The following is a 27,540-nucleotide window of genomic DNA, read 5'->3' as shown; positions in this document are numbered from 1 at the left end:
AGCATCAGCTTCTAGTCCTGCGCTGGAAGTGCACCTTTGAATTTATATCAGATCCCGTGTCACTTTTTGAATGCTATTGTCACTTGGCAAAGTGACAATAGGCACCACTGCGTCTGCAGCTCTTCCTTACCCGGTCTGTCTCCCACTTTGAGATGCCACGTATGCGAGCATAGAAGTACAAATGCTCTTCTCCAGTGAGCAAATCATCCAGTGCATCCACTTGAGGACAGTAGCCGATGTTAATTCCTTGTTTCCGGCACTCCATGATGTCTACCAAATGTCTGGGGGGAAAACACACACAAAGAAAGATTTTCTTAAGCAGCATTCACCACATGATGTGGGACAGGCATGTAGGGTGTTTCAGAGGATCTGCTGTCTGTGGGGTGCTATCTAGCTTGCTAATATCCACTTTATATACTGACAACACAGCAGGACTGTACATTGCTACTTGTATGAAAGCTCTTCAGATACATCTTTAAGATAAAATTGCTAGTTTCTAAATCCCAAAACTATCATATTCAAATTTTCCCCAATAAAAAATTAATAACATCCCTCATATGTGAATGATTGCATTACGTAATTAAATTTTGGAATTACCTATGCACCTGTACCAATAAAATGAAATTCTTTCTTGTAAATGTTTAATTCTATAAGTCATCTTTATTTTGCTGGAATGTGTACATACTTATCCTGACATCTCTGCATCACTTTAGTGTGCAGCTAAAATGCAAGAGTGGTCATAAAAACACAACTATTCCCGCTAAGTTAATCCAGCGGTGGAAGAAGGGGGTAATAAAGAAAAACAGATTAAATACAAACATGCACTAGGCAACATTCACATGTTACATAAAGCTTACCCATCCCAGTCCTTGATCTGTGCAGTGCCATCAGTGGGGCTAACGTCTCCAGTCAACATCTTGAAGGTGGTAGTTTTTCCTGCTCCGTTCACTCCCAGCAAGCCAAAGCACTAAAAATAAACACTAGTTTCTTAGTAACTTCAAGCATTTTGCTATTATGCAGTATTGTGACGTAAAGCTGGGCTCTTTAAAGATTAGCCAGGTCAGTATTTAGTGCTGCAAAACTATGTAAAAAAGAAGTGTGTCCAAAGAAAACTTTTTCATACAACCAGACATCTGAAGTAATAGAATAAAAATGACTCGGATCAACGACTGGACTGAAATTGGTCAAAATAAAATAAAGGCTTTGAGAGTAAATTAAAACGACAGCTTAAAATGATCACTTTTTACTGACTGCAGAAGAATATGAAAATGCTGGCCCGTCTTTTTAGTCCATATTAAAATGTACAATATTGTACATGCTTGTTATAGCCGCCAACAGTGGCTCCAAATCCTCAGCTGTGTTAATAACAGTAGGCTGTTGGTATTTTAAATTAATTGCAATCTTTGACGAGTCCATTGCACACAGCGACTAGTACCACCGTACAGCTCTTCAGAAATAACAAAACAGAGGCTGTGTGATTTCTGGGTAATTATAGAGTTATGCTGCTGCCATAAGAGATTAGACATTATTACACAATACCCCCCATTTTGCTACCCTCTTGCCTTAGAACAGCTTTACTATATTAGTATTCTGTGCTCCTGCCTCTGAGGCTTACCTCTCCTGCAGGGATGCCCACAGACAGATTCTTGACAGCGTGGACCTTCTTAGTGAGGTGTTGATAGATCTTTGTGAGCCGGTTGACTTGCAGTATGTCTGAGCTAGCTGCTCCACTGGCCACTCTGAGATGCTCAGATACCACATCCTCATCCTGATCATCATCATAAGCTGCCTGAGGCACAGTCTTGATGTAGCAAATTAGACGCCTATAATACAGAAAGGTTGTTGTTTTGTTTTTAAATAAGTGCAAGGCATTCTAGTTAATATAAATGCTTTATCACCCCCCGTCCCTGCCACAAAAAAATAAAAATAAATAAAATCACCAAAATCTTGGCCCACTTAGAATAAAAAAAATCTAATTTTACTTGCAATTGTCTTCTCTAATTACTTAATGTTGCTCTGTTGCATATTTAACCACCCGGTTGCATATTATCTGCATTTATTACATCTCATTTTCAGATTTTTGGCTACAAGAAGACTGCTTTATCAGTGTTAGCAGAAAACACATCTTGTGCATTTGCAAGTCCATCCTACCTTTAAAGAAAGCAAATGAAACTGATCTCAGTTAAAGATTCTGTGAATGTATATTCTCCTTTATATTATTTCTGTGTTTCTCACCTGACTTTGCGCATTAGAGATTTGTTGATCAAAAGACGCAGCGTGAAGAAGACCAGGCCCTGGATGATGGAGGAGATGAACATCCATCCCAGAGCTTCTGTGGAGAATGGGTTCTTATAGGCATCGACTCCATAGCCACTGAGAATCTGGACCTCTATGTCACCTCTGGCCAGTTCCATCAGCCCATTCCCAAAGCTGAACTGGGGGAAGATGAGGAAGGCGTAGCTCAGCTTCTGGAAGATTTTCTGGATTGCCTACAGGAGAGAAGCACAGAAGAGGGGACAAGATCTGAGGATGTGAAACTGAGTTTAACTGAGCTCATCTTGAATTCTTCACTCTCCTGTCAATGGACAAGCAAGGTATGTTTTCTAAGTTTCCCCCTGATTCTTACAGTTAATCTTACCTCAGGATTATGCATTGATATTTGACCCAGAAAGTAGAGGATGCAGGTGGTCAAGATGGTGTTGACACTGATGAAGAGGTTGATGCACACGTAGCTGATAAAGGCCATCTCTGCATCCCTGAAGATCCCGGCAAACAGATACATCCATGGGAAGGTGGAAAACCTGAGATGACAGAATAATCGCATTTTAAACTTAAAAAAATAACTCCACAGATGCACTTCAAAGCTGCGGTAACATGGTTGGGTTGGTTTGAAATACAGAAAACAGTCAGAAGGTTATAACATAAAATTAATAGAGAAATTGTGCAGTTTTGCTTACAAATGCACCTTCTAAAATATAGGCTTGTCTGAAGAGAGCCAGACAGAGTAGCTATGAGCCTTAAGAAAAAGAAGCCAGCAAAGAATACTGAAAAGAGAAGGTGGAATATACCACGCTACAATGAGGGTAAACATTCAGTCATGAAGCCAAAATAGAGGAAGATAAATGACTTCTCCCTATATTCCCTCGCATAATCTGTTTGTCCATTTGATTGGTAAGTCTGGGTCAGCAATACAGAGAGTAAGAGAAGGAAGGGAGAAAGAAATGAAAAAAAAAAAAAGAGCAGTGTGGGAAATGAAACAGACAGACACAAACAGTTAGAGCCAGACAGAGACAAAGCATCTACATGCTTTGCCCAAAAAAAGTGCTTGGTAGGCAAGTGTGGGTGCCAAGCCATGACAAGGAACAGAAGCAAGAAGGCTGAACACCAGACCAGGTGGGTGCAGCCTGACAGATGGAGCACTGTGATTACTCATTGCTTGGGAAGGAGACATCTGTCTGATAAATGAGAAGCAGAGTCCTGACTTGGCTTTCTAAAATCTAGGGCTCAGGACTAGGCCTCCAAACAACAACGGCAAACACAAGAGTGTAAACCTCAGCAGCAGCTCGGGGATTGATGTAAATAATCCCAGTAATTCAGATGAGTCGAAACATGACACATCAGGGGTTTTGATACCATCCCCAAATCTAAATCTCTTTGTCAGACTGAACTGAAACCTTTGTATTTCGAGATTATAGCTAACCTCTGTCTCATACTAAGTCATTCTGTTATTGCCATAAGCCCTGTTGCTTCCTGATTCCCCCCTTTCTCCCTCTCTGGTGTCTTTGCCTTGAATGGGATAAACACGTTAGTAGTGATTTTCCATTAGCATTGCAGTCCTACTGCCATCTGTCTTAGCAAGAAATTCACAATAAACTTTTTTGCAGCATTTGCTCGTCCTTATGCTCTGCGCTGTAAATCCAACCTACTGGCACAGAATTGCAGTGCATGTGTGGAGATAGGCTTTTGAAAATGTATAAACCTTTCAATGATTGCTTGACTTTGGAAAGTCCTCTGCAAGAAATGTATTGTGCATTTGAATGAATCAGTATTTTCCCTGTTTGACTCCTTGGATGAGCTGGGTTCATGTTGAGGGTGATGGGCCTGCTGCAAGCATAAAGCACCATTCAATGAATAGGTTTGGTTTAGAGCAGTGCAGATGCTTCTGGAAACTTCACACACTTCCTGCTGTTGTCTCAGCAGGGCAACAGCCAGAACAACACATTCACCATCTCTATGACAGATTTGATGCGGTTCCCTTAAAACATTTTTTATAAACATGTCCATCATTCAGTGTGGTTCAGGTTGAAAATAAACTCAGAGGTAAGTAAAAATAGTTACAGTACTGTGCAAAAGTTTTAGGCAGGTGTGAAAAAATGCTGGAAACAAAGAATGTTTTCAGAAATATAAATGATTGTTTACTGGCCACAAATGTATCCTGCAGCAGGACAATGACCCCATTTAGAAATCATTAAGAACTATCTTCAGCACAAAGAAGAACAAGAAGTACTGGAAGTGATGGTATGGTCCCCGCAGTGCTCTGATCTCAACATCATCAAATATGTCTGGGAGTACATGAAGATACAGAAAGATGTGAGGACGCCTACATCCACAGAAGATCTCTGTTTAGTTCCCCAAGATGTTTGGAACAACCAACCAGCCGAGATCCTTCAAAAACTGTGTGCAAGTGTACCTAGAAGAATTGATGCTATTTTGAAGGCAAAGGGTGGTCACACCAGATATAGATTTGACTTAGATTTCTCTTGTCCATTCACTGCATTTTGTTGATTGATGAAAATAAAAGATTATTAAACTTCCATTTTTGAAAGCCTTCTTTGTTTACAGCATTTTTTCCTGCACAATACTGTATATTGCAACTAAAAGTGGCATAAGCAGTCATTACAGTACAGACCATTATCCAAGTGAACATTTAGGCCATTAGAAGTCTCTTTAATTTCCCTCTTTATGAAGTGGTAGCAAATATTACCTGCACTAAACCTTTCAATCTGACTGCTTGTCTAACTGCTACTTTGCTATTGTGTTGCATCCATATTTTGTGACACTATCATGTGCTCTGACTTTAGCCATTAGTAAGTATTAAAATATTATATGACAGAATGATACCCAAATTAAGTTAAAATAAAATAAATGTTTGCTTTCATAATGGAAAACAATCAAGTAGTATAGCTACTGTAGAGAGAACAATCTCTAAAAGATTGTCCTTCAAAATTTTCAGCCACACGAAGGACTGGTTCATTATCAAATACATTTTTGTCAACAATATACACTCCAGTACAACTACAATGTGACTACAATTAGTGAATCTACTTTTTTTCAAAGTTACTGACCCAAAGAGCACCAGGAGGAGAGTGACGGCACCCAAATTTTGGCGTTCTGTAAATGCTGGAATCTGGAAGGCAGCAATCACAACAACGGTCGCAGCTACGGGGACCAAATAGATGACCTATGGAAAAAGGTGGGGCACAATGCAGCAACAGAAAGTCACTTCGTTTAATAACTTTTGAAAAAGATATATGGATGAAATTAAGTTGAACACATGGTTTTCAATATTGTAACCAATTAAAGAAATACGACGTTACCATGTCATAGATGAAGTTTACAATCCAGTAGAAGGACTCGCTGATGCCAGCAATGTGCTGAAGCCTCTTGGACCCTTTTTGGTGCTCAGTGACTTCATAGAGGGCAAAACTGGCTGTTGTAATTGAGAAGCCTGTGAGCACGCACAGAGCCACAAGGATGTGAAGCACTCCCTGGACACTGTGAAGAAAAGATCATCCAGGTGATGTGATTAAATACCATTAACCATTGAGTTATCATGAATAATGCACTTATCATGTTACTGGGCCATGTATTTATTGTGTTGTGTTTTTATTTTTTTGTTCTGTTCTTTTGAATTAAAACTACTACAATAGCAACAACAAACGGTGCAGAAGAGTGAATATAAACTGGCGTTCAACCAGGTGTATGTATTTTCTGAAAATACTAGCTCATTTTAACCAGAATTATCATATTATTCCCTACTGGGACGTGACTCATTTGAACTACTGAGGAATCTCACAATGAATGGAATCCCATTAATAACAAACAGCTTTGTGAAAGAAAAAGAGATGCTTGCGAATCATCTTTGACAAGATAACAGCAAGAGAAACAGATCACTTCACGCAGAGAACAACTTCACACTGCTGTTGCTGTACAGTCAGCATGCCAAGGGTGTTTCTGTGAGACTGCAGAGCCTATTGTCCAGATTAGACCCCAGAAATCCAGTTGAAGCTTTGATCCCCTCAGTTCGTCTTCTACTCAGCGTGTTCATTTAAACTTTCTTGATGCCAAGCCAGTACCTGTTCGTCTCCAGTGCTCTCTCGCCTACCCTGCACGCAACTGAACTACTTTTACCACTCCCCTCTGGCTGGGGCACAACACCTCAAACTAAACACAATGAACTGCACGAAGCTGAAAAGAGGATGAAGATGAAGCTGGCAGAGTGTCTGAGTGAGAAGGAGTGAGAACAACAGAAAGGGACATGTGGTGGGCGTTTCAGGGCAGCACTAACTACAGAGGATAGTCAGGAGCGACAGCTACAGAGCAGGCTTGTTATCAAGACAGCCAGCATAGCCTTAGATTTTTTCTCATGGGCAAAGCTACTATATTGTGAGAATCAAGACATTTAGAGTAATAAGTCTGCTGTATCTTTAACACAGCTCAGGGCAAATCAATACATCTAGTAAGGAAGCCTAATATCACCCATTCAGCTGCTACAGCATCTCAGCAGACTACACCTATTAAAGTTTTACACAGACACTGAACATAAATGTGACATATGTGGAAAAACTGACCAATAACTCTAAAATTGCCAGTAAGATGCTTAGTAGTAATAAGGCTCTAGAGAGAACACAAGGTCAGTCCAATCCACTCTCAAAATGATGTATTTGATTTGCTCCTCTGGAACATGTGCACACATCCATTTAAACTAAATCTCTTTTCCACCTTTACCGAAATATTCATTCCAAAACATTCATTAAATTGGGACTCTGATCAATACTGTAAGCTTAAGGAAATCAATTTAGAAAATCAAATATGTATAAATAATTTTGTCATGTACATCTTTGCCCTGAATCCATCTTGAATTAGATGTAAAAAAACAAAACAAAAAACCCCCCAAACACATAAACACATGATTAATTAGGGAACATTTTCACAGATTAAGATGCAAATACAGATCTATTTTTCTAAGATTATTTGTCTAGTAATGCACTAGCAGTCAATTCTGCAGAAGAATTTTAAGCATGACCCTTACACTATATCTTCATCATCCGCCCGTCCAAAATAGGGTTGGCTGTAAACTGAAATGGCTGTAACAGAAAGAAACAGAGTACTGTGTTAGCAAAAGAAAAACAACAGCATGCAAGCTATTTTTCAGCACAGGAAGCAAATGAGCAATGATATTCTCTTAGCCTAGGACACAGTCAATTGAAAAATATAGCGGAAGATGGTTTCATTTGCCAGTGCGCACAAAGGAAATTGAATTTTCTTTATCATTTTTCTGGGTCTTTGAGATGCTCAGAGACATGAACTGTAGCCCTACATATTTTGCATTTCCTGAAATAGGACTGTGAGTTCACCTACAGCACAGAAGCCCCAAAGCAGGCTGCGGGATTAGCATTACTCAAGACAACTTTGATGAAATTGATTAGTACCACTGCCTAAAACATCTGTAATTACTGATACTACAAGACGACTGCACTGAATTCAAATGTTCCCATACCTGGTTTGTGCATTTGCAATGATAATTAGGAAGAGTTTTACTAATAAGTATATTTATATGCAGAGATATTATTTATGTTGTCATAGTGGTTTGAAAATGGGCAAATACCCCCATTTTAGAGAACCTGAGCCTTTGAATTTGTGCCATTTCTTTTCTAAAAGAAGTCCCAAAACCTAAAAAGCAACTGTTCATGTTTGACGTGTAGTTCAACCGGCTAAACTAAAGAAATTGATTATCTATACTATGTTTAGTTCTAAGAGACTCAAGCTGAGCATGTGTTTTCAAATCAAATCTTCTAAAGGTGGACTATTAGGCAGGTGAGAAAATCAATGATTTCTGGGGGATGGGTGAGGAAAAACTTGAAATAAACAACACAGTTGCAGGTAAGAGTAATCTGAGTTTATGATCTGGACAGTAGTGTTTTTGTACAAATGCACCAGTGGGTAATTGTAGTCAGAAATCCTGCAAGAGTGAGTTGAAAAATTGGTTTGATGCAAACATCCTATGGGGCCCAACCCCAAAATTAAACTGTAGTACACAATGCAAAGGCTAGGATATAATTTTTAACAGATAAAGCAGTCACCTTGAAAAGTAATCTCCCTGGATCTCCACCCCGGACAACCCCTGCCACCGCTTTGAGTTTGCAGGTAACATTTAAATGGTTACACTTTACCCTCAAGCACTTTTATCATCCACTGGGGAATAAATGTGTGTGTGTGCCCGTTCTGCTATTCATACATGTTTTTATGAACAATTCTATATATGCATTTGTGTATGAGTGCATGACTGTGTACTCCTGCCTGCAGGCAGATGGTCAGGATAATACTCAGAAGCTGAAACAGTACTGAAAACGTGGGCCAGCCTCGTTTCTCTTTAGCAGATCTCCCCAGTGAGTGGCACTCATCAGTATTCACCATGCATAGTGATGTGAGCGTAAGGACACACAGCACCCCCTGGCTTTAATCCAGTGAAATGAACCATGAGTAAACACACTGTTTACAGCTTTCTTTACTGTATGTTTAGTATACAAAATGCACCGGGCTATCAGTGAGGGGGCAGCTTTCTAATACTGATGTGCCTCTCTCCTGTGCAGTCATGTCTTTTTCAATCTCTGCCTTACCCTATCTTTGCAATAACCAGTGTTTTGTGCCTGAAGGCATAACATAACATAACATACATATACGGTACATTTTCTAAAACTCACTTTAATCACATTACAAATAAGAGTAAGCTGTGGCCAAAATCCATTTCAGTATTCCAAAAGTTAGATAAAACTGATGTTTGTTATTAATGCATTTCTTTGTACAGAATCCCCCATCAGTTGAAGTGACATCTCAAACATGTGTACTAAGACTTTTACTTTTTTTTCTTCACCAATTCTAGCTTACCATATTTGCGTGGATCCTTGTCTGCTGGCAGATTGGAGCGTAGGATGAAGTTGTTGAGGCTGTTTAAGTATGCTGGCATTGTGTGGTGACCCTCAGGGTTGAACCAGACCTACACAAGCAAAAACACAGACATGCATAAAAACGAACAACATTCACAACACTAGAGATCAGGAAATGTAGGTATACTATATATTAAAACAACAAAAACACTTTAATAACACAAAGAAGGCAGACGTCTTCATCTACGCTGGCACAATTCCTGCAGTAAAGCATATTTATGATGAAAATGATGGTGTAACAATTCAGCTCCATTTCCATGCACTGAGTAAACACGTTTGGTTAAGACATCAGGTTTTAACTCTTGACAACTAATCAGTACGGCAATTAATCTGATAATAAGAAAAGGGGCAGGGAAGCAGTGGGAGAACGTTACCTTAGACAGCGTACGGTTTTTGGGCACTGTTGTGATGTCCATTTTTAAGTCCGCTGGGAGTGGCATGCCAAAAGCAAAACCACCGTACCTGGAAAAACAAAACATTGACTAAAACAAGGAGCTTTGCTTGATACTGAGAAACTCGATGTAACGCACTGTGATTTTCACTTGGTTGTTTTGCTTTTAATCAAGAGTAAATTTTCAACATATGCAGATGAGAGAACCATTTCAGGGTAAAAGCACCCAAGCCCAAATTATAAGTATGATTACCATTATCAACAAGGTGCTAGAAACCAATTTGTGTCAAGCTGAGAAATCAGGAAAACTATACTTTTAGGCACTTACTAACTAGTTTTCATAATTAATTAGATTTCTGCACATCTTTCTTTGGTAAAACACCAGTCATTCCATGCAACTGAATACTGTGAAGACCATTTAAAGCCTCCCAGATGACTAACAAACTTTATTTCAGAGACTGCTTGCAGAATTCTGGAATTTCATTTAGGTCAATCGTTTCCTCTGAATTAATAAAAAAAAATGAAATGAACGAAAAGATTTGCAAACGATTCCTAACTATCGTAGCTCATTTTAATGATGTAATGTTATGAAATATGATTTAAAATTCTGAGCAATATGCCACAGTATGCTGAAATTTGAATGTACTTGGACATTGCTTAATTCGGCTCATTTAATCAGAGAATACTTTGACTGCAACACAGGGTACAGTAAATTATCAGTGAGGCATGTATAAAAGTCTCACTGTGGCTTCATTAACCACATGGATATATTGGCTCCATTCACCTGTTCCTTATGAAGTCATTGGCTGTAGCCACTAGGTAGTTCTCCACATTGATGCCATTCAGATCATAAACAATCTGAGATGAAGGGATCTCCGTATGGGGGGGCTGGTAGTTGTCTTTGTCACAAATCTGCAGTGCAAAGAAAAGATAAATAAATATCTTCCCTTTTTCAAAAAAACATGAGCACAGGAAACACGTTTATGTGCTGACACACACACACACAAGTGAGAACACAGAGAATCACTCAATCGCACTGTTCTCGGTGACCTAGTCTCACCTGTTCTTTCCGAGTGCATTTGCAGATGTTGAATCCTTTCGTGGTGTTTCCACTGGAGCTCCACTTGTTTGTGTTTCTTGTGCAGTCACTGAAAAAGAGGAAAAAGTTTCACCAAGTGAAATGAAGTGAGTTTGCAGTGAGCGGTACATACCACAACACTCTCCCTAGACACACCCCAGAAAATATTTTGAAAGTGAGGAGATATGATGGCCCGCTAAAAGAAAGAAAACTGTAAAATCTAAAACCGTTTATGAAGTAGCTGTAGGCTTACATGATTTTTGTGAGATCAGGATCTAAATCTTTCCTTTGATAACAGTTTTCAAAGCTGTTAATGTGTGCTGTAATATCATATTGTGTGAAATTTCTGTTTGTGTGGGCTGATGTTCAACTCCCACGCATTTTGCTCTCTGCCAAATGCTTTCAGGGACGCTCTGTGCAGATCAAAAACAGGTTGCAGCAATATTATTTGCATACACACCTGTTACTTTAGATTTCTAACACACACAAGTAACAATGATCATAATCAGAGGATGATGCAATATATTTTCTATATACCGGTATGTAAAAAAAAAATGTAAATACAGTAATCAGTCATTGTCCTGCTGTAATTACTGGACATGATGAGCAGACATGCAGCCTCTTTTTCCATGACAGGGTCTCTCTCTCTCTCGCTCTCTCTGTCCCTTCTCTTTCTCTCACTCTCTTTTTTTATTTTCCTGAGAATTTTAAAATGCCTCTGAGGTCTGGTTCATGAGTGCCAACATTGATTTGAGTGCCTGCAAGGGGAAAATCTTCCCTATAAACACGGGGTGTTTACGGAATACAGATGATGCTCTCACATCGCAGAGTCCTGCTGCAGGCTTTCAGCCACATGCACTGAGCAGAGCAGCAGAGAAATTAAGAGTGGAGGGGCAGGAGAGAGACCAGAGACAGCGACAGGAATTGCAGAGAGGAAAGCCTTGTAAAATAAAGATGGAAAGAGACTTGGATGAAGTGAAATATAAAAACGCTGTACATTTGACAAAGGCTTAAATACATAGAGAAAGCAAGTACAGGAATCAGCATGTCACTGATAAAAACAAACAAAAAAGATGTCATTAGTAGTATAATTACTTACAGGTTATCAGGCTTGTCAAGACAGGTGGTGTCCATCCCAGGGAATGACATCATGGTGTCTGCCAGACGCTGTGAGTTGGGATTCTGGTTGCTGTAGAATCAGAAAAGTGTTAGCCTTGACTCGGGAACGCCAGATATGTTACAATAAGAGGATATAACAGACACAAAGGTTTATTTCATGAGCATCCACTAAGCAGACTGCTAAAACTGATAGCCAGCCAGCCAGATTTTACTTAATTTATGTGATGATTTGAGGGCTAAGGATCAACAGCATTTAACTAATGGTTACTAATGTAACCATTAGAATGGCTTCTCTGAGCAACTAGAGAAAGAATGAGGACATTTGACTTGTCACTTTAAATTTAAGTAGATTTGTTTTATTTACCATTCCTTGCCTTAAAACGCACACAAGTAGCCTCATAAATAAAAATCATATTACATTTGCATCACTCTTAGAAAAAACTAAGAAAACACAGTGTTCCGGGAAAGTTCCAAAAATGTTGAAACGCTGAAGCATCTCTGACCCTAAACTACCTATAACCTTCTTCTGCACTGCGAAAAAAACACTGTTTCTGAGATGAATAATTAATTATCATTTTCAATCCCTTTTGTATAGCAAACTAAAGAGGACTGGGAGGAGCATCCATACGGTCTCTGATACAGTTTGGCACCTCAGCATTTTCTCTCTTGCTACATATCTCCTTGATCAAACAACAGCAGATCGGGAGGATGAAGACATCTTGCAATCTCCTGGCACTCCTAATCTCTCTTCCTTTGATCTCACATTGTAGCCGTCTTCATCGCAAACATCTCTTACCCTCACATAGTCTCTTGTGCTCTCGCATTTTAAGGTCCACATGCCCTTCAACAAACTACAGAATCAAATCAAAATCCTTTTATAACAAGTGTGGCATGCCTCCTGCAAATGATGCAGACCCCAGTGAACCCGTCGAGTAAGGTGGTGTATCAACCATTCAGTTCAGGAAGTGATTACCAACATCTGTTATGATGATAGTTGTCTGTAGCCCTGTGGCTTATGTGATTTATATGGTTCCCCAGATACAATGTCCAAAAGTGTGGGCTTGTTTTATATTGCTACTTTGGCAAATCATAAAACTACTTTCCTCTTTTCCAGTAGAATTTTCACTCTTCTGTGTTTATTTGTTGCTAACTCAAAAACTAACTTCCTGAGATATTCTCAAATATTTCAAACATGTTACATAGAAGCACACTTATTTGCCTAATTAACTTCTGTTTTGTCTCTTTTTATGGTTTATCTGTATTTTCACTTCTGCAGGTACTGACCTGAAGAAGGAGTAGCTTGGTCCGATCTTGTAGAGCGCAGGGCTGAGCTGTAGCTCAGGATAGTGCTGCACGTCGCTTTTGATAGACCCCAGGCTCATAGCAAACACTACAAACAGAACAGGAAGCAGGATTTGGGAAATCAGGCCCTTCCAGTCTCTGCGGCTGTGGTGGAATCTCTTGATCAGGATGGCTGACATTTGCTGCCAGGCCAGAGCCATGCCGGTCACTGTGGATGAACTGGTAAGGTCTGAAACACACAAAAGGAGAGCAGAGCGAGGAGAGAATGATTTTGGGGCAAATTCACTTGCTATCTTAGTACTTTTATGAAGCCTTCGTTGTTTTTTAAAGACAGTAAAGCTAAAGGCTACCATGCAGACACAAAAAATGACAGTGCAATCCATCAAGAAGACTGCTCCAGTTGTAGAAGTTGTAGAACAAGCTTAGCAGAGTATTGGCAAAATATTTTAGGTTGTCTATGAAAACGTCAAATTTAAAATAACAAGCTCGGGTAAAAACGCAATGTTTTGAAAAGCAGAGACTCTGACAGGCATTGCTCCATATGTGGCCACCTTTAAGAAATCAATCCAGTTAATTTGTGAGAATTTGTCTTGTTGGAGCTGGTGGTGTTTATATTTAAAGTGTAACCAAAGCTTTTATAGTAATCTCTTATTTCACTTTAATACATGCATGACTGCTGGAAGTGACAAGTGTTAACTCTGAGGTCTAAAGGTGTGTGATGCTGAATAAATGTTATGTTAATTATAAAGTTCAACCATCTATTCTCTTTGTATTTTCAGTCTCTTGTTTTCTTCTGTATGATTAAAGATACTGTTGAATATTAACAGAATTTAACTTTTTTGACTATAAAACTTCTGTCATTTAATTTTCCTTGTCTTGACGTTGTAGTATGTACTGTTTTTTATCAGTGTTTTTTTGTTTCGTTGTTTTTTGTCAGAGGTATCAGTTTAGCGGCTTTTTTTTTTTTTACAAAAAGAAGATGACAGCAATTGGTTAACAAAAACAAACAAACCAACAACAACAACAAAAACAAACAAACAGTGAACTCACTGATCCTGTCGCTGAAGCTTGTGCTGCTGTCACTGTCGTCTAAAGACAAGCTGTCGATGGATATATTGTCGGACACCGTCTCTGATACAGATGGGAGGCCATCCTCAGCTTTAGCTTCTGTCTGTCCATGAGTCAGTTGGAGGAACACCTGCAAATATATATAAAAAAACAAATATAGTATCTGTATATGATAACCCTATTTTTTTTAGGGTTTATGATATGCTGGCAGATATGTTAGTATGATTAAGTTTAAATGTACCTCGGCATCAGTGTGAGAGCTTACCTCCTCTAGTGTGGTGTCAGAGATACCATAACCCCCCAACTGTAGAGCATCCAGGTTGGAGTCCAGTGCAGTAAGCAGAGAGCGGTATGAGGAGGCGTTGGATGAGTTGAAGGGTGGCAGTGAGTAGACCAAATCATTGCCCTGGGCTTCTTTCAGTTGTGCTTCAGGTACATGGGCTTGGACAAAGGCTTTAACTTCAGCGCTGTCAATCTGTTTATTTTCTGTGTTTTGCACCTGCAAGTAGAAAAGATTAGGAAAGTGAAATCTTACTTACCTACACTACACTATCTAACATATAACACACTGTTCCTGCTTTTCAGGGTTTTTTTTACATAAGTTACAAGTGATATGACTAAGCAAAGCTGAGATAAACTTGGAAAAAAATCACTTTTTTTCCTCACACTGTCTGATGGTTTCTGCTTTAGATTGCTGAAATGACTGACTATCATCGTAGAGGACACTTTTCTTAAGGTACAGAATACTGACAGAAACATCAGGTTTGATCAAAATATACAAAATCAGATCGTTATTTATCCATGAGACGGCATCATTTCTGTGTGTCTTAACATAGTTCATGTGGCCCTTTTTTAATATATCTGATACAAATTGACCTATCGCAACATGTCATCTGGGAAAAGATAAAACCCTGGGTTTGGTTTTACACAAGCAGTCCAGCTCCTTCATAAAAGCTTTTGGTGAAATGTTACGCCTGTGATGACCATTTACTTTGCAAGATGCCACTCTGCTAAGAAACATTCTGAGTAAAATGCATCAGAGGAAAGCTGCTGTTCTCTCATTTTTAGAACCAGTTGTCTGCTGGAAAAGCATATTTCACTAAAAAATAAATAAGTGGAAGTAGATTTTCATTAAAATTTCATGTTGTGGAAAAAAGCTGCTGTAAGCATGAGTCTTTATTGCTTCGACTGACAGGGCGATTAAATGATTACCTTTTTGGTGAGGGTAAGTTTGTAGCCTTGGCCTAGCTTTTCTTTCAAGTAGAATGGAGATCCACAGCATTTTAATCCTCCATTCTCCAGGAAGGCGATGCGGTCACTCAGCACTTCTGCTTCGTCCAGGTGGTGGGTGGACATGATGATTGTGCGGTCTGAGAGGGCACACATATAAAAAAAAAATTACACATGCAATATTACACTCTTCTTTAACAGGTAAATCTTACACAAATGTAAAATGGAGGTGAAAATTACGAAACAGAATCTGTAAGATTATATTTACCAACTAAGCTAGTCTGTAAAGCTTTGTCTTACTTTTATGGCTTCAGCAACTCCAAATAAACAAGCTAAAAAGCAAATATTGCAAAGACAAATCCAAACGCAAGCTCTATCATGCAAACACATCATAGAAACGGGGACAGAAACAGCAAGAGATGTGGAAGATTTATTTTGAAACAGATTTTTCTGGCACTAAAATCTCCCAAACGTCTGAGATGACGCCAATTACATGATATTTTCCAGAAACATCTGCTAAGAGAGCCTAAAAATACCTCCTCATTTATATTAAAATTATGCTTCACTAAAGTCCATTCACAAAACAAAGCAGAGAAAAGTCCTGCAGTGAGCTGCAACCTGCAGGTTCACAGCTTGTTGCCCACCGTGTTTCTTAGAAAACAGATAGGAGGGTGCGTGTTCAGAGGAAAAACCCTAGTGTGAGACTTTCGGTTGTCTGTACATTTTTAATACTAACAATGCACAAATGCAGTGCAATTATTTTTTTATGTACTACAGAGATTTTACATTGGACTTTAAGGGTAGTTTTAAAAAGGTATGAGCTACACACATACGTACTGTGTTAGAAAATAGAGCTACAATGTGCTTCAAACGAGTATGGCTTTCTGGTGTTTCCCTCAAAGACTAGGATAGACAAATACAACAGATTTAAAAAAAAGAAAAGAAAAAAATAAATAAATATATATATATATATATATATATATATATATATATATATATATACACACAATTTAGTATATGAGTTATTTAAGGGTACACAGGTGGGTATTAAAGGGCTTTAAAAGCAATCAACCAGTTCTTAAATTGTATTCAAAAACAAACTGAGTCAGTGTAACTCAGACAAGTGAGATATTTTCACTGCACCTGCCGTTTGTCACCATCCAGGAAGGAGAAATGAGGATGCGCATTAATAAAACTACAAAAACCAGCGATTTATACAGACATGTCAAGTTAGAGTTGGCCAACCGAGACTGCATATGTGCAGGTCTCAGATTTCCTGTGATAAAAAAATCTTCATGGGGATGTTATTTCAGCGTTCAGTGTTTGAGTGTGCCTGTCAGACTTACTTTTCTTGTGCTGGATTACAATGTCCCAGATGTTGCGCCTGGAGCAGGGATCGACTCCTGTAGTGGGTTCATCCAGAACCACCACGCGAGAGCCCCCTATTAAGGCGATGGAGATTGACAGCTTGCGCTTCATGCCGCCTGATAGGGTGCCCACCCGCTTGTGTCTGTGAGCATACATCCCCGTGTCCTCTAGGATCCTGGGAGCAAAGTCGATGAAAAGCATTTAGGATGGAGCACATGCTAACTTTTTTTTTTCAATGCATTACAACCCAGTTTGTGGGTTGTAGTTCAATCACTTCTATCAGTTACTCAGCAGGGGTTTCAGATTTCCTGAAACCAGGAGAGAGAAACTGTTCTTGCCTTTAAATTCACTACTATTCTGCTCATATAAGACCATCTAGAAAAAGTCACATGAAGCGACTTAAAACTCAGAGTTTTATGGTATTCTGCTCATGTTTTCCTGCAGATGCACATGGTATATTTGACAGCTCTAAAACACTAAAATAAGAGCGCAATTCAACGACAACAGGGATGCAATTTTTTTTTTTTTACTGCAGACTTGGAAATACACTATATAGCCATTACTGATTTTCAAATTACCCCTGTATAACCTTTCACTCGTGTGAAGCACTGGCAATTATTTCTTATGAAAGTCTCGTAACCTCTGCACATATTTTCTTTTTATTTGAGGGCCATGCCTTTAACTGAGCAAAGGACGGAGTTTAATGATGTACATATAAAACAGCTTGCAAAGAGAATCCTTGTAACAGGTAAAATATATCACCAAGGTATCATCCTTAAAACAGAGCGTCCTTTTATACACTGAGCATATCAAGCTTCCTGCTCTGGTCACTCACGTGCGGACTTGTTCATGCAGTTCTCTGTCTGACCAGTGTGGGGCCTTGATCTGTCCATACAGCAGCAGGTGCTCCTTGGTGGTCATGTGATCAAACAGGACGTCATACTGCATGCAGACTCCTAGCTCCCTGCGAACGTTCTCAATGTTTGTCTGCATGTCTCTGCCGTAAACCTCTATGGTTCCCGAAGACGGGGCAAAAAGCCCAGTAAGGAGAGACCTACACAAAGAATACATGCATTTGTTAACAAAATTCACAATAATGAATAAACAAATTCGATTTTTATTACTCAGATCAAGTTATAAATGACAGAACATGCTCAAAAGACTTTTCATATACTAGGTGGCACTTGAAAAGCTGAAAATGCCTTTTCCTTTTGTCCTATCTGCTAGTTTTCGTATTTTCTCCCAGGCAGTTTCTTCTTAAATGATGACTTATTGTTCTCAAAAATATCATAGGGCATAAAATCCCTTCTTGGTTTTTGGTTTTTTCAGTGGTGTTAAATCTCATTCTGCCACTGCACTCCTCGTATGTTGCCCTTGATAAGAGCGTCAGCAAAATGAGTCGCATTTAAAATGTAAATGTAAGTGCTCTAGTTGATGAAGACCCGTCAGGCGAATCGCTACCACAGTTGCTGTGCCAGATTTGGACAAAACAATCTCCCTGTCAGCATCCGAGCCTTGGAATGATTAAAGGGATGCACAAAATCTCATTTTAAATTGGATCATTTTGCTGCCACGGAGGGTGTATACAAGGTGGTCAAATGCATACTGGTATTTAAAAAGGAAAGGAAAAAAAACTGCCCCACTTACATGGTGGTAGTCTTTCCAGCTCCATTGTGACCGAGCAGTGAGGTGACGTGGCCCTCATAGAAAGAAACATTAAGGTTTTCAATAGCCACTTGGTCACCATAGGTCTTGGTGAGACCATGGAGAGCAACGCCAACTGGGAGCTCTGAGAAGTATTCCCCAGTCTTGGTGGAAAGAGCGCTCTTTCCTGTGAGAGACACAGAGAAGACAAACTGTAAATTAAACTAACAGCAGACAAGAATTCCTTGTTCCTGTGTGTGCCACATTATAATTTGACGCACCTTTTCCCTTGTCATTGGAGAAGGCAAGCTGGTCATTCTGCATGATGTTTGTGAAGAGAAGTCCTTTGGCCGTATTCTTCTGTGGTCGAACACCGCACAGGTCAGCCCAGAAGGAGAGTTTGAATGGGAAGTACCACGGAGAAGGAATGCCATATTTTCCTAATGGGTAAAATAACTGCAAATAAATCTCACATACACAATATATTTATATTTACATACCTATTTACAGCTGGGACTACTAAACAAAGTAACCAAACTAAACCAACCTGCATTTTCTTCAACTAGAAACTGATTAGTGTACACTTCACTTGATATTTTAAGGCAACGCTTACACATTCGCCTATAAGTGAATTCTAACCTGTGTTATTCTAATTCTATTACTTTCTTTAAGAATAGGATGTATATAAAAGATGGACACAGCCACTGTTATCCATTGGTTGCACAGTGCTATCTTTTTAAGGCTTGAGCTTAAGATTTTTGCTGTCACCATCTTTTTGAAACCAAGCATGCAAGCTTGGATCCCACTATGGAAGCCAGGGAAACTCATACAGAAGCAACCTATCAAACACTAGGAAACAGATGGACGCCACAATTTACAAAATGAACATCATGCTAAATCCAGAACACAAACTCATGCATCAAGGGAGGAGAGAGCTGTTTTCCCATAGACGTCTATGCAACCAGCCCCCTGCTGGCCATGAAGAAGAATGCACTCTTCAATTTAATTCAATTTTATTTGTATAGCGCCAAATCACAACAACAGTCGCCTCAAGGCGCTTTATATTGTACGGTAGATCGTACAATAATAGATTCAGAGAAAACCCAACAATCTTCCACTTTTCTCATCACTTTTATGATTGACAGACTACACTTGTATTTTAGTGTGTATATCAGCTGACCTGACAAAAAAGACTAGCAAACAAAAACTCTAAAACATAAATAAATAATAATGATCGGCTTGACAAACTATGTCTGATGTACTAAAATGGCCACAGGACATCAGCATCAATAGCTGAGTGAAAGATGTAATAAATTTGTTCTTTTGTTTTTTTTGTGCCCCAATTTACCTGGAAACACTGTGCGAATGTAAGCCCCAATGGTGAAGTAGAGGATAGAGTCGAAGAGCATCAGCCAGCACAGCCAACCGAACGAGGCTGTGTCTCCAGCAATGGGCGAGGAGTATGAGTTGCTCCATTGAATTCCTAAAGAGGTTAACATAATGAAAGTTTTATGCTGCCTTTCACTGATTCACTTAGCTCACATATCAAAGAGATCTTGATGGTAGTCAGATGTCTACATGCTTGTACCTTCTCCTTGGGCCTCGTAGCGAGACATGTACTGACTGGCGTAACTGAAACAGGTCGGGGAAAACAATCCCTGTCAAAAAGACAGAGGGAAATCAGACAGGATGCAAAACGACAAGCAAGAAAAAGGAGCAGCAAAAATATATATATATACACACACACACGTATATATGCATATATATATATGTGTGTGTGTCTGTTTATGCAGATAGCTCCATATTGGGGGTGACTTTTTTGAGACAATCCAAACAAAAAATCATTCATTTTGTAAAAACAAAAAAAACACGTGTTCTAAAATGGATAGAATAAACAACATTTTCAAATGAAACTAACTGTCACTATATCTTCTTCTACATTATTTATCTTTCCAAACCAAATTACATTACTTGGTATTTAAATTATTACACGGTATACAAATGAGTTTCATATTCTTTAATGATGACAAATGAGGTTCACAGGAGCCTTACCAAGGCACTCTTCTGGATGAGCGTTAGACTGCCCTCCAGTGCGGTGACGATGATGAAGGGGAAGAAGCAGAGGATGTAAAGCAGGCTGCCACTCAGGCCGGCGATGTAGGTTTTGTCAAAGAAGGAGCTGACAAGATAACTGAAGGCTAAGATGCTCAAGCCATAGTCACACAGGTACAGGAAAATGAGGAAACCGTTACTGTTGGGCAGGATTTTGCCGTGCTTCAGCACCAGTGTCATGATGATGATAGTCACCAGCAGGTAGATAAAACACTCCACGAACCAGGCAAAGAAGTGACTGAGTGTGTTGACTCCCATCATTTTCATGTACTGTGAGAAAAACATGAAGAGAAAAAAACTTATGAAACTGTCAAAACACATCCTGTGCCTGTTTTGCCAGTGGTGCCTGTCAATAAATATGGAATGGAATTTTTGAAAGTGAAAAAACAAAATAAGGAACTACATGACTAAGACAATAAAATTACGTTTTTCTTTTTAACTTATCACGCTGTCTGTTTACCAGAAATAATTTGTATTTACAAATGACTGTGGGTGACTAATTACTTTTTGGAAAGAAAAGCAAACTTTTTTCTTTCAGGGAAAAAAACAACATTACCTCATGCAGCCTCAGTTCTCTCTCATGCACAAGTTTCTTCACAAAATCAGCAATAAACAACACCCAGGCTACCATCAGCATGATAGGGAAGACAAAAGAGATGGCCTCCAGGTACCTGGGGAATACAGAGATGGCAATTGTCAATCAAATTCCTTGAAAACGTCCAATCATTGTCAGCAGCAGCAGAAGAAAACGCCTATCATTCAGTCACTGACTTGACAGATAGCGGAAGAGCAACACTGGGGTAGTTTGCAGATTCTGCCAGGAATCTTCCGATCCTTGTATTATTTACACAAATAAATGCCTTTCTACTGTATTTTTATTTTATTGACAGTCATATCTGGAGCCTCATAGACAGGCTTTTAGTACTTGCCATTGTACAGATTTAATATCCATATTTCACAGCTATCATATCAGAAATTGTGCAACTGAGTAATAAATCAGAATGAGGGAAAAGCAACGATCACTACATCTTATAGCTGGTCACAAGGCAGCCAGATGAGTTTGTGGCCTGCTCATTCTTCTTGTAAGAGATATCAGGAGTATCTTATGTCACACTTGAAGGCAAGTGCAAGCATACATATTAGGTTTGAGCATGATCTATTGGACAAAATGTGGCATATTGATGCCAAAAAAACTTTGGACTAGATACATACATATATCTATCTACCAAATTTTATGTGAAAATTAATGCATGATTTATGGAACTCACTCATCCCGGTGATAGCACGGATATGGGAATGGCTGCAGCTGCACGGCTGTCTCTTTGGCTTTCTGTCCCGTCTGTGTCTCAATGATAGCTCGGTCAATGCTCTCCTGTAGGTAGATGAATCCCCGGTTGTAGCGCATTGTGTTTCTGGCTGAGATGTACGACTCCTTGACAAAAAACGGGTTCCGGGCTCTGTCAGTCCGCATTACATTGTCCATATGCATGCGGATAGTGTAGCTGACTTCGGGAGGCAGAGAGGTTGTGGCCTCACGCTTGTTTCTGGATGAGTCTGCATCTTTGGGAAGCTTGAAGATCACACCTGAAGGGCAGATTGTACAACCTCACTGTTAGGTTACCCAACTAACTTCGTAATTCATTACCCTAAATACAAAGTTGCAGGGTCACATCCCTTGTATCTATCTCATCTTAATACATTATCAACAGCCTTTAGAGAAAGCACTAGTGTCTAACCCAGAAACTATTTGAGAAAAGGCCGTGAAAGGCACAATAACAACCTGAGTGGCTGTAAAAGTGAGCTGTAGTCATTTGGTATTCTGAGCCTAATGGGTGACTCATTGGAATTTCCCCTATTATTAAGGTGATATCACAGTTCTTTTCTACAGCATTACACTGTTCTAGGTCAGTTGTGTTCTCATACACATAATTTCATCTGTTAAGGAATTTTAGATCAACTGAAATTAACTTTCACTCAAGCAGATTAGAAACCACTGCTGGTCCTAGATACACGTGACATAGTCTGGTAGATCTCATCCTTTCACACAGAGATTCAACTCATTTTTACTCACTTGCATAGAGATCACGGTTTTTGGCAAGTTCCTGCGCTGCACTGTTGAGCTCGTCGGCAGAGTCAAAGCCACGGTATCGGTCAAACTTGATACAGGAAGAGATGTCAACCATCAAGGTGGATAAGGTGTTGATGTGATCCACTATCTCTTTGTTCGTCTCCAGCATCAGCGTCATGTTAGCTTTGAAAAGAATGAGATTTAGAAGTTTAGTGACAGGATTAAAACTCCAGGTGCAGTTTTATCTTTGATGGCAATAGAGTGCACCACTTTACATCGCAGCTCAGAAATAATGTGGTAATTGTGGAGTACATTTGATAATAAAGGAGGAATAATTTATTCGTACCATGTAATTATCAAAGTGGTGGGTTATAACACATTGGCTGTAACAATGCACTAACATTAATAAAATTTTTATGCCAGCCAACAGAAGCAACTATTTGCCTCTTCCAGGCAATGCTCTGCCTTATTATATGGTAACTCAAAAAGACACAGTCTGACAATACAAGTGATCAAATTAAGTGTACATGTATGTGAATGTCACACCTGGGAAAAAATGAGTGACTCAAGAAGAAACAGCTTAAGAAATCCATGCAGAAATAAATCGAATGCTTCCTGTAAAGTCTCATCTTTCACCTCTTCTATGGAAGTGTGGATATTTTACCAGTAATAAGCGAGATGGGAATGTAAAGGTAAACGTGGTATATGCAGCTTACAAAAGTAAGACCTTCAAATGCTCACTTACAGAAGCTGCTGAGTGTCTCCTGCATTCTGTCTACATTGATGCCTGTCTGCATCTGAATGAAGTTCTTCACAAAGGGATTGCCAAGGGAATTCTGCAGAAGGTAGAGAGAGTGGAAAAGACGAAATCAAGATTCAGCTGCAGAAACTCGTTGAAGACCACTGCATAGTTTATCTCTATATTTTCATATGACAGCAAGCCAGCTAGAATAATCAGATACAAGGACGACGTTTTTGAGTTTTCATACCTCCAGCATTGGCAAAGTCTTTTTGAGTGTGTTCGCAGACGTAACGAGGTACTTGGAGGATTTTATCCAGTCTTCTGAATATTGCCTTGCATTTGCAAAATCTTGCAAGGTGGCATTGGCCTGAGCAGTGATAGGACAGACAAGAACATGTAAAATAGTTGGTTATGTGTATGAAGCTGTGAAGGTAGCAGTGTACAAAAAAACAAAGTCAAACTCGCTCAAAACAGAACTACAGCTGGAGATGGCGATGCCTACAAATAAGTGTGTATCTTGTCAAATTTAAATATTTCTTGTTTGCTACATGCAACTGGGGGTGAATGAATATTAAAAAATTAAAATCAACTAAATAAAAAAATATCTAGAAATAGCAGTGATAATAACTCTAGTTAAAAAAAAGGCCTCAGATGAGGGATTTTGAAGGATTAGAACATAAACGTCGTGAAGGTCACGGAGTCGCTAATCCCCAGTTAAAATGTTTGAAGTGAAAAACAAGGACAACGGATCAGAAAAGAAAGTGGAGATGACTATACACAGGGCCAGCCATGATCTCGCAGCTGCTGGCAGGTGAGTACATAATTAGTTTAAACAGCAAAGCAGCACAATACTGTCAGTCAGCAAGGTTCCCACTAAACTCAATCCGTCAGTCTATTGTTGTGTGCATGGAGCACAAGAGCTGACTTTAGATGCATTTGTTCTTTTATATTATATACCTTCTCTATTATGGCTCGTGTGCTGGGTGTATCGGGTGTGTACAGGATTTGTCCCATCAGCATTGGCTTGAGGAAGGCCCAGGCAATAGCTCCTCCTGTGGTGTTGACCATGTCCAGGTACATGTTCATACAGAAGGGAGCTACACAAAGACACAAAAGAGGAGCAGATCAAATATACAGCATTCTAAAGTGGAGGAGGCTTTTTTTGCCCGACATGCAAAGTCACAGGAGCTCCAAATTTTATAACAGCTTTTCAACAACTGGCTAGAATTGCTCTCCACTTGTTGAAAAGTATCACAGTTACTGAAATTGTGCACTTTAGCGAGATATCCTTGTTTTAAACTAAAAAAAAAAAAAAATTGTAATGGAACTGTGTGAATCAAGAGCAAATATACATGAATGCAGAGGTGACAGAGTTCCATTTTAAAATCTATTCCCTTCAGAACATACTGGCATTCCGTGGTATCTTGAACCTCTCAATCATCTCCTCCCTCTGTGGGTTGTTGGTAAAGGAAGGGTCCGAATCTGAGACGAGGGGCAGCTTGGAGATTCCAAAAAGAACCTTGATGCCATGGCTGCACAGCGCTCGAGAAAGGGTAACGAATGATCCTGCGCTGGAAGTGGTGGACCTCCGCTCCCTCACTGGATGTGGCTAAAAAACAAACCATGATGCTGTTACTTACTATCTGATTCAGTACTGTGAATGCAGCAGAGAACTGAATCATTCACATTGTTTGCTTGGGCTAGGTGTAAGTTTGAGTGATCTCACAAACATGAATATATTATTGATAAAGAGCAGTAAAGGTGGAGCAGTTAAAAGAACTCACTTGGCTAAAATGGTTGTTGGCTGTCAGGTTGAGGTTTTTGATGTTGTTCAGGTAGATTTGCAGTTGGTTAATGGCAGGAAGCATCTTGTCCATCATGTCTGTTATAGCCTCAGTCACCCAAACCATGATTCCCACCACGGCCTGTATGTCGTCAGACAAAACCATCTGAAAGAAAAAAAACATTTAAACACACTTTAATCACTGTTACACTTTTTTGCCTCTCTTGTCTTTAATAATTTACAGGGTTTTGAAAACATCGGTCTACCACTACAGTATAACACCCAACAAATAACTCATTTCGGTGATTGGCTACTATCGTGTCACCAAAACCCACAGGGGAAAGTTTCATGTAAGCCGAGGTTGTGCATCTTTAACAAGTTTTATATCAGGAGTAAAAGACACAATCAAAAATTAGATATCATGAAATAAAACAAATTTTGTAAGTAACTAAAATGAGCTTTCATGGTCAAACAGATAAAATGCTGCATTTAACCTTTACTGGCCTACACTTTGTTGAGCCTTGTATGAGTTTTCTGCCATGGGTGTGTATTGGGGAAAAAGGGTTTGTCTAGTAAACAAACATTTTCTTGTACAAAGGCCTTTTTTCTGGCTCACGTTGCTCAAACAAACACACCCTGGAAAAACGTGTTTTGTGACTGCCCAACAAAAACAATTTCTTTGTTGAAGACACATTTATGTGCCGTGACAGAACTCCCACATTTTTTTGTGTGTGTATCCGTGTCTGTGTGTCCTTGTGTGAGTTTGTGGTTTTTTACATAACAATTATTAACAATAGACTTAAAGCCTTACTTTGTATAACACTTGTTCAACGTTTAGATGTCGAGTCATCAGCAGTGACAATGTGTACCACTGTTCAACAGACAGAGAGCAGAAGGTCTTCATCAGATCAGCCTCTTCCATGTTTGCGAGTGGTGTGGAGGGGCAGTGACGCAGGTTCACCAGCCAGGACAGGATCTGTTCCAAAAAACATGAAGAGAGTTAAAGAACCAGCCTATATGACCAACAGGGGAGCAGAAGGAAGGAGGCATGTCATGCACAAAAATACAGGCCTTATAGCACATATATATCATCAATAACAAATTTGCATTTCCACACTGTTTAACTGAGGTCTCTGTGGGCAGCCGACTTTCAAATCCCTGTACTGGTGAGGCATTTGGAAACATAGTGGGTGTGAGTTCTGTCCCATTTAGTAAAAATAAATGAATAAAAAAGACACTGTCTAGCATACTTATTAACATTAGTTTTGTATAGAGAAAAAATACTATGAGGCTTCGTGAAGGTGAAAGCCTGAAAGATGCTTAAACCGCACTAAAGATGTTCACAATCATGGAAATGACTTTGCTCCAATTCAAAGGATGAGCAAGTCACAAATGTCACTGGCAGCCACTTAGTAGTCTATTTTGTCAGTTTACTCACCTATGTATGCGCAGACAGGCATGTTTTGCCTCCTGCTGGCTAAACTCCATTTAAGTGATTTCTTTGTAGTTTTTTTTTTTACATAATCTGCATTACACAGTCAAAGACATTAAGAAAGCAGCCTTTTATTCTGCTCTGCTGTACGTCTGCTTGAGAGAAACCTTCTAAATACAGTGACCAGTCACTGAGTAATTTTCATTAGGCTTGCAATGTTCCCTACAACATAAAAGATACAACCTGTTTTTAAGCTTTGTTGTAAATGTACTGTATAAAATAATTAAAAAGCAAAGCTATATTAAAGCTGTGGTATTTTGAAGCAGTCTTACCGACTCTGGATTTTTTTATAGACTCAATGTTGTGTGTATTCAAATTTACTGAACAGTGACACAAGCTGTCTTTGCTTACCACTAGATTGTTGTTTGAGAGCGTGCTGTTCATTAGGAGGTCAAGAGTTGCTGGATCCAAATCCATGTACTGCTGCACGTCCAGAACAAAAGCTGTTTTATTCTTCAGAATCTCACCAAATGTCATCACTCCTGTGAAAAAATGTCAAGTGAAAACAGATCAATTATTGCCAGTTGATTCCTTCTGTTTCTGTATATTTTTCTAAGAGTTAAAATTACAAATAGATTTTGAAAGTTACAAATTGTCCATTAAAATTTATTTTACATTATTTGATTTGCCTCTAAAATATGCTTATCTATAAACAATGAATCTAAAATACTCAAAGGCCCAGAATGTCACGCACACATTTATATGGTGATTTTATTGAATGTCTTTAAGCCCATTTTACTAACAATCACATGCAATTTGAGAAATATGCAGCTTGAGGATCTTGCCCAAAGACCCTTTGACAGACTGGGGAAGCCAGGGGTTGAACTCCAACTATTTCTGACTGGCAGACAACCGACTCTACATCCAGAGGAACACAGGCACTGTCTAATCAATGCAGGAGCCTCACAATTCCTCG

At 39.3% G+C, this 27,540-nt stretch overlaps 1 protein-coding gene across 2 annotated transcripts in view; it reads right to left on the bottom strand.

The window, feature by feature from the left end:
* abca12 (ATP-binding cassette, sub-family A (ABC1), member 12) overlaps window positions 1-27,540 on the bottom strand; it is a 58,178-nt gene that overhangs the window by 6,525 nt on the left and 24,113 nt on the right. For both annotated transcript variants that reach the window (XM_026144647.1, XM_026144648.1), the window contains exons 32-65: window positions 26,976-27,106; window positions 25,944-26,108; window positions 25,134-25,298; window positions 24,757-24,958; window positions 24,307-24,446; window positions 23,597-23,716; window positions 23,353-23,443; window positions 22,611-22,790; window positions 21,808-22,123; window positions 21,096-21,210; window positions 20,480-20,809; window positions 20,016-20,085; window positions 19,776-19,910; window positions 18,709-18,867; window positions 18,431-18,614; window positions 17,619-17,837; window positions 16,762-16,958; window positions 15,398-15,555; window positions 14,451-14,684; window positions 14,168-14,315; window positions 13,100-13,346; window positions 11,796-11,885; window positions 10,679-10,766; window positions 10,403-10,530; window positions 9,602-9,689; window positions 9,169-9,277; window positions 7,313-7,367; window positions 5,598-5,775; window positions 5,346-5,461; window positions 2,639-2,801; window positions 2,236-2,489; window positions 1,616-1,823; window positions 858-967; window positions 131-281 (exon numbers count right to left, since the gene is read on the bottom strand). In XM_026144647.1, coding sequence (XP_026000432.1) covers window positions 131-281; window positions 858-967; window positions 1,616-1,823; window positions 2,236-2,489; window positions 2,639-2,801; window positions 5,346-5,461; window positions 5,598-5,775; window positions 7,313-7,367; window positions 9,169-9,277; window positions 9,602-9,689; window positions 10,403-10,530; window positions 10,679-10,766; window positions 11,796-11,885; window positions 13,100-13,346; window positions 14,168-14,315; window positions 14,451-14,684; window positions 15,398-15,555; window positions 16,762-16,958; window positions 17,619-17,837; window positions 18,431-18,614; window positions 18,709-18,867; window positions 19,776-19,910; window positions 20,016-20,085; window positions 20,480-20,809; window positions 21,096-21,210; window positions 21,808-22,123; window positions 22,611-22,790; window positions 23,353-23,443; window positions 23,597-23,716; window positions 24,307-24,446; window positions 24,757-24,958; window positions 25,134-25,298; window positions 25,944-26,108; window positions 26,976-27,106 — 5,444 coding nt within the window. The remainder of the gene's footprint in view (window positions 1-130; window positions 282-857; window positions 968-1,615; window positions 1,824-2,235; window positions 2,490-2,638; window positions 2,802-5,345; window positions 5,462-5,597; window positions 5,776-7,312; window positions 7,368-9,168; window positions 9,278-9,601; window positions 9,690-10,402; window positions 10,531-10,678; window positions 10,767-11,795; window positions 11,886-13,099; window positions 13,347-14,167; window positions 14,316-14,450; window positions 14,685-15,397; window positions 15,556-16,761; window positions 16,959-17,618; window positions 17,838-18,430; window positions 18,615-18,708; window positions 18,868-19,775; window positions 19,911-20,015; window positions 20,086-20,479; window positions 20,810-21,095; window positions 21,211-21,807; window positions 22,124-22,610; window positions 22,791-23,352; window positions 23,444-23,596; window positions 23,717-24,306; window positions 24,447-24,756; window positions 24,959-25,133; window positions 25,299-25,943; window positions 26,109-26,975; window positions 27,107-27,540) is intronic.

This window comes from Astatotilapia calliptera, chromosome 16 (assembly GCF_900246225.1).
Source record: "Astatotilapia calliptera chromosome 16, fAstCal1.2, whole genome shotgun sequence".
Lineage (NCBI taxonomy): Eukaryota > Metazoa > Chordata > Actinopteri > Cichliformes > Cichlidae > Astatotilapia > Astatotilapia calliptera.
The sequence above is the reverse complement of the archived record's forward strand: the minus strand, read 5'-3'. Positions and strand labels throughout refer to the sequence as shown.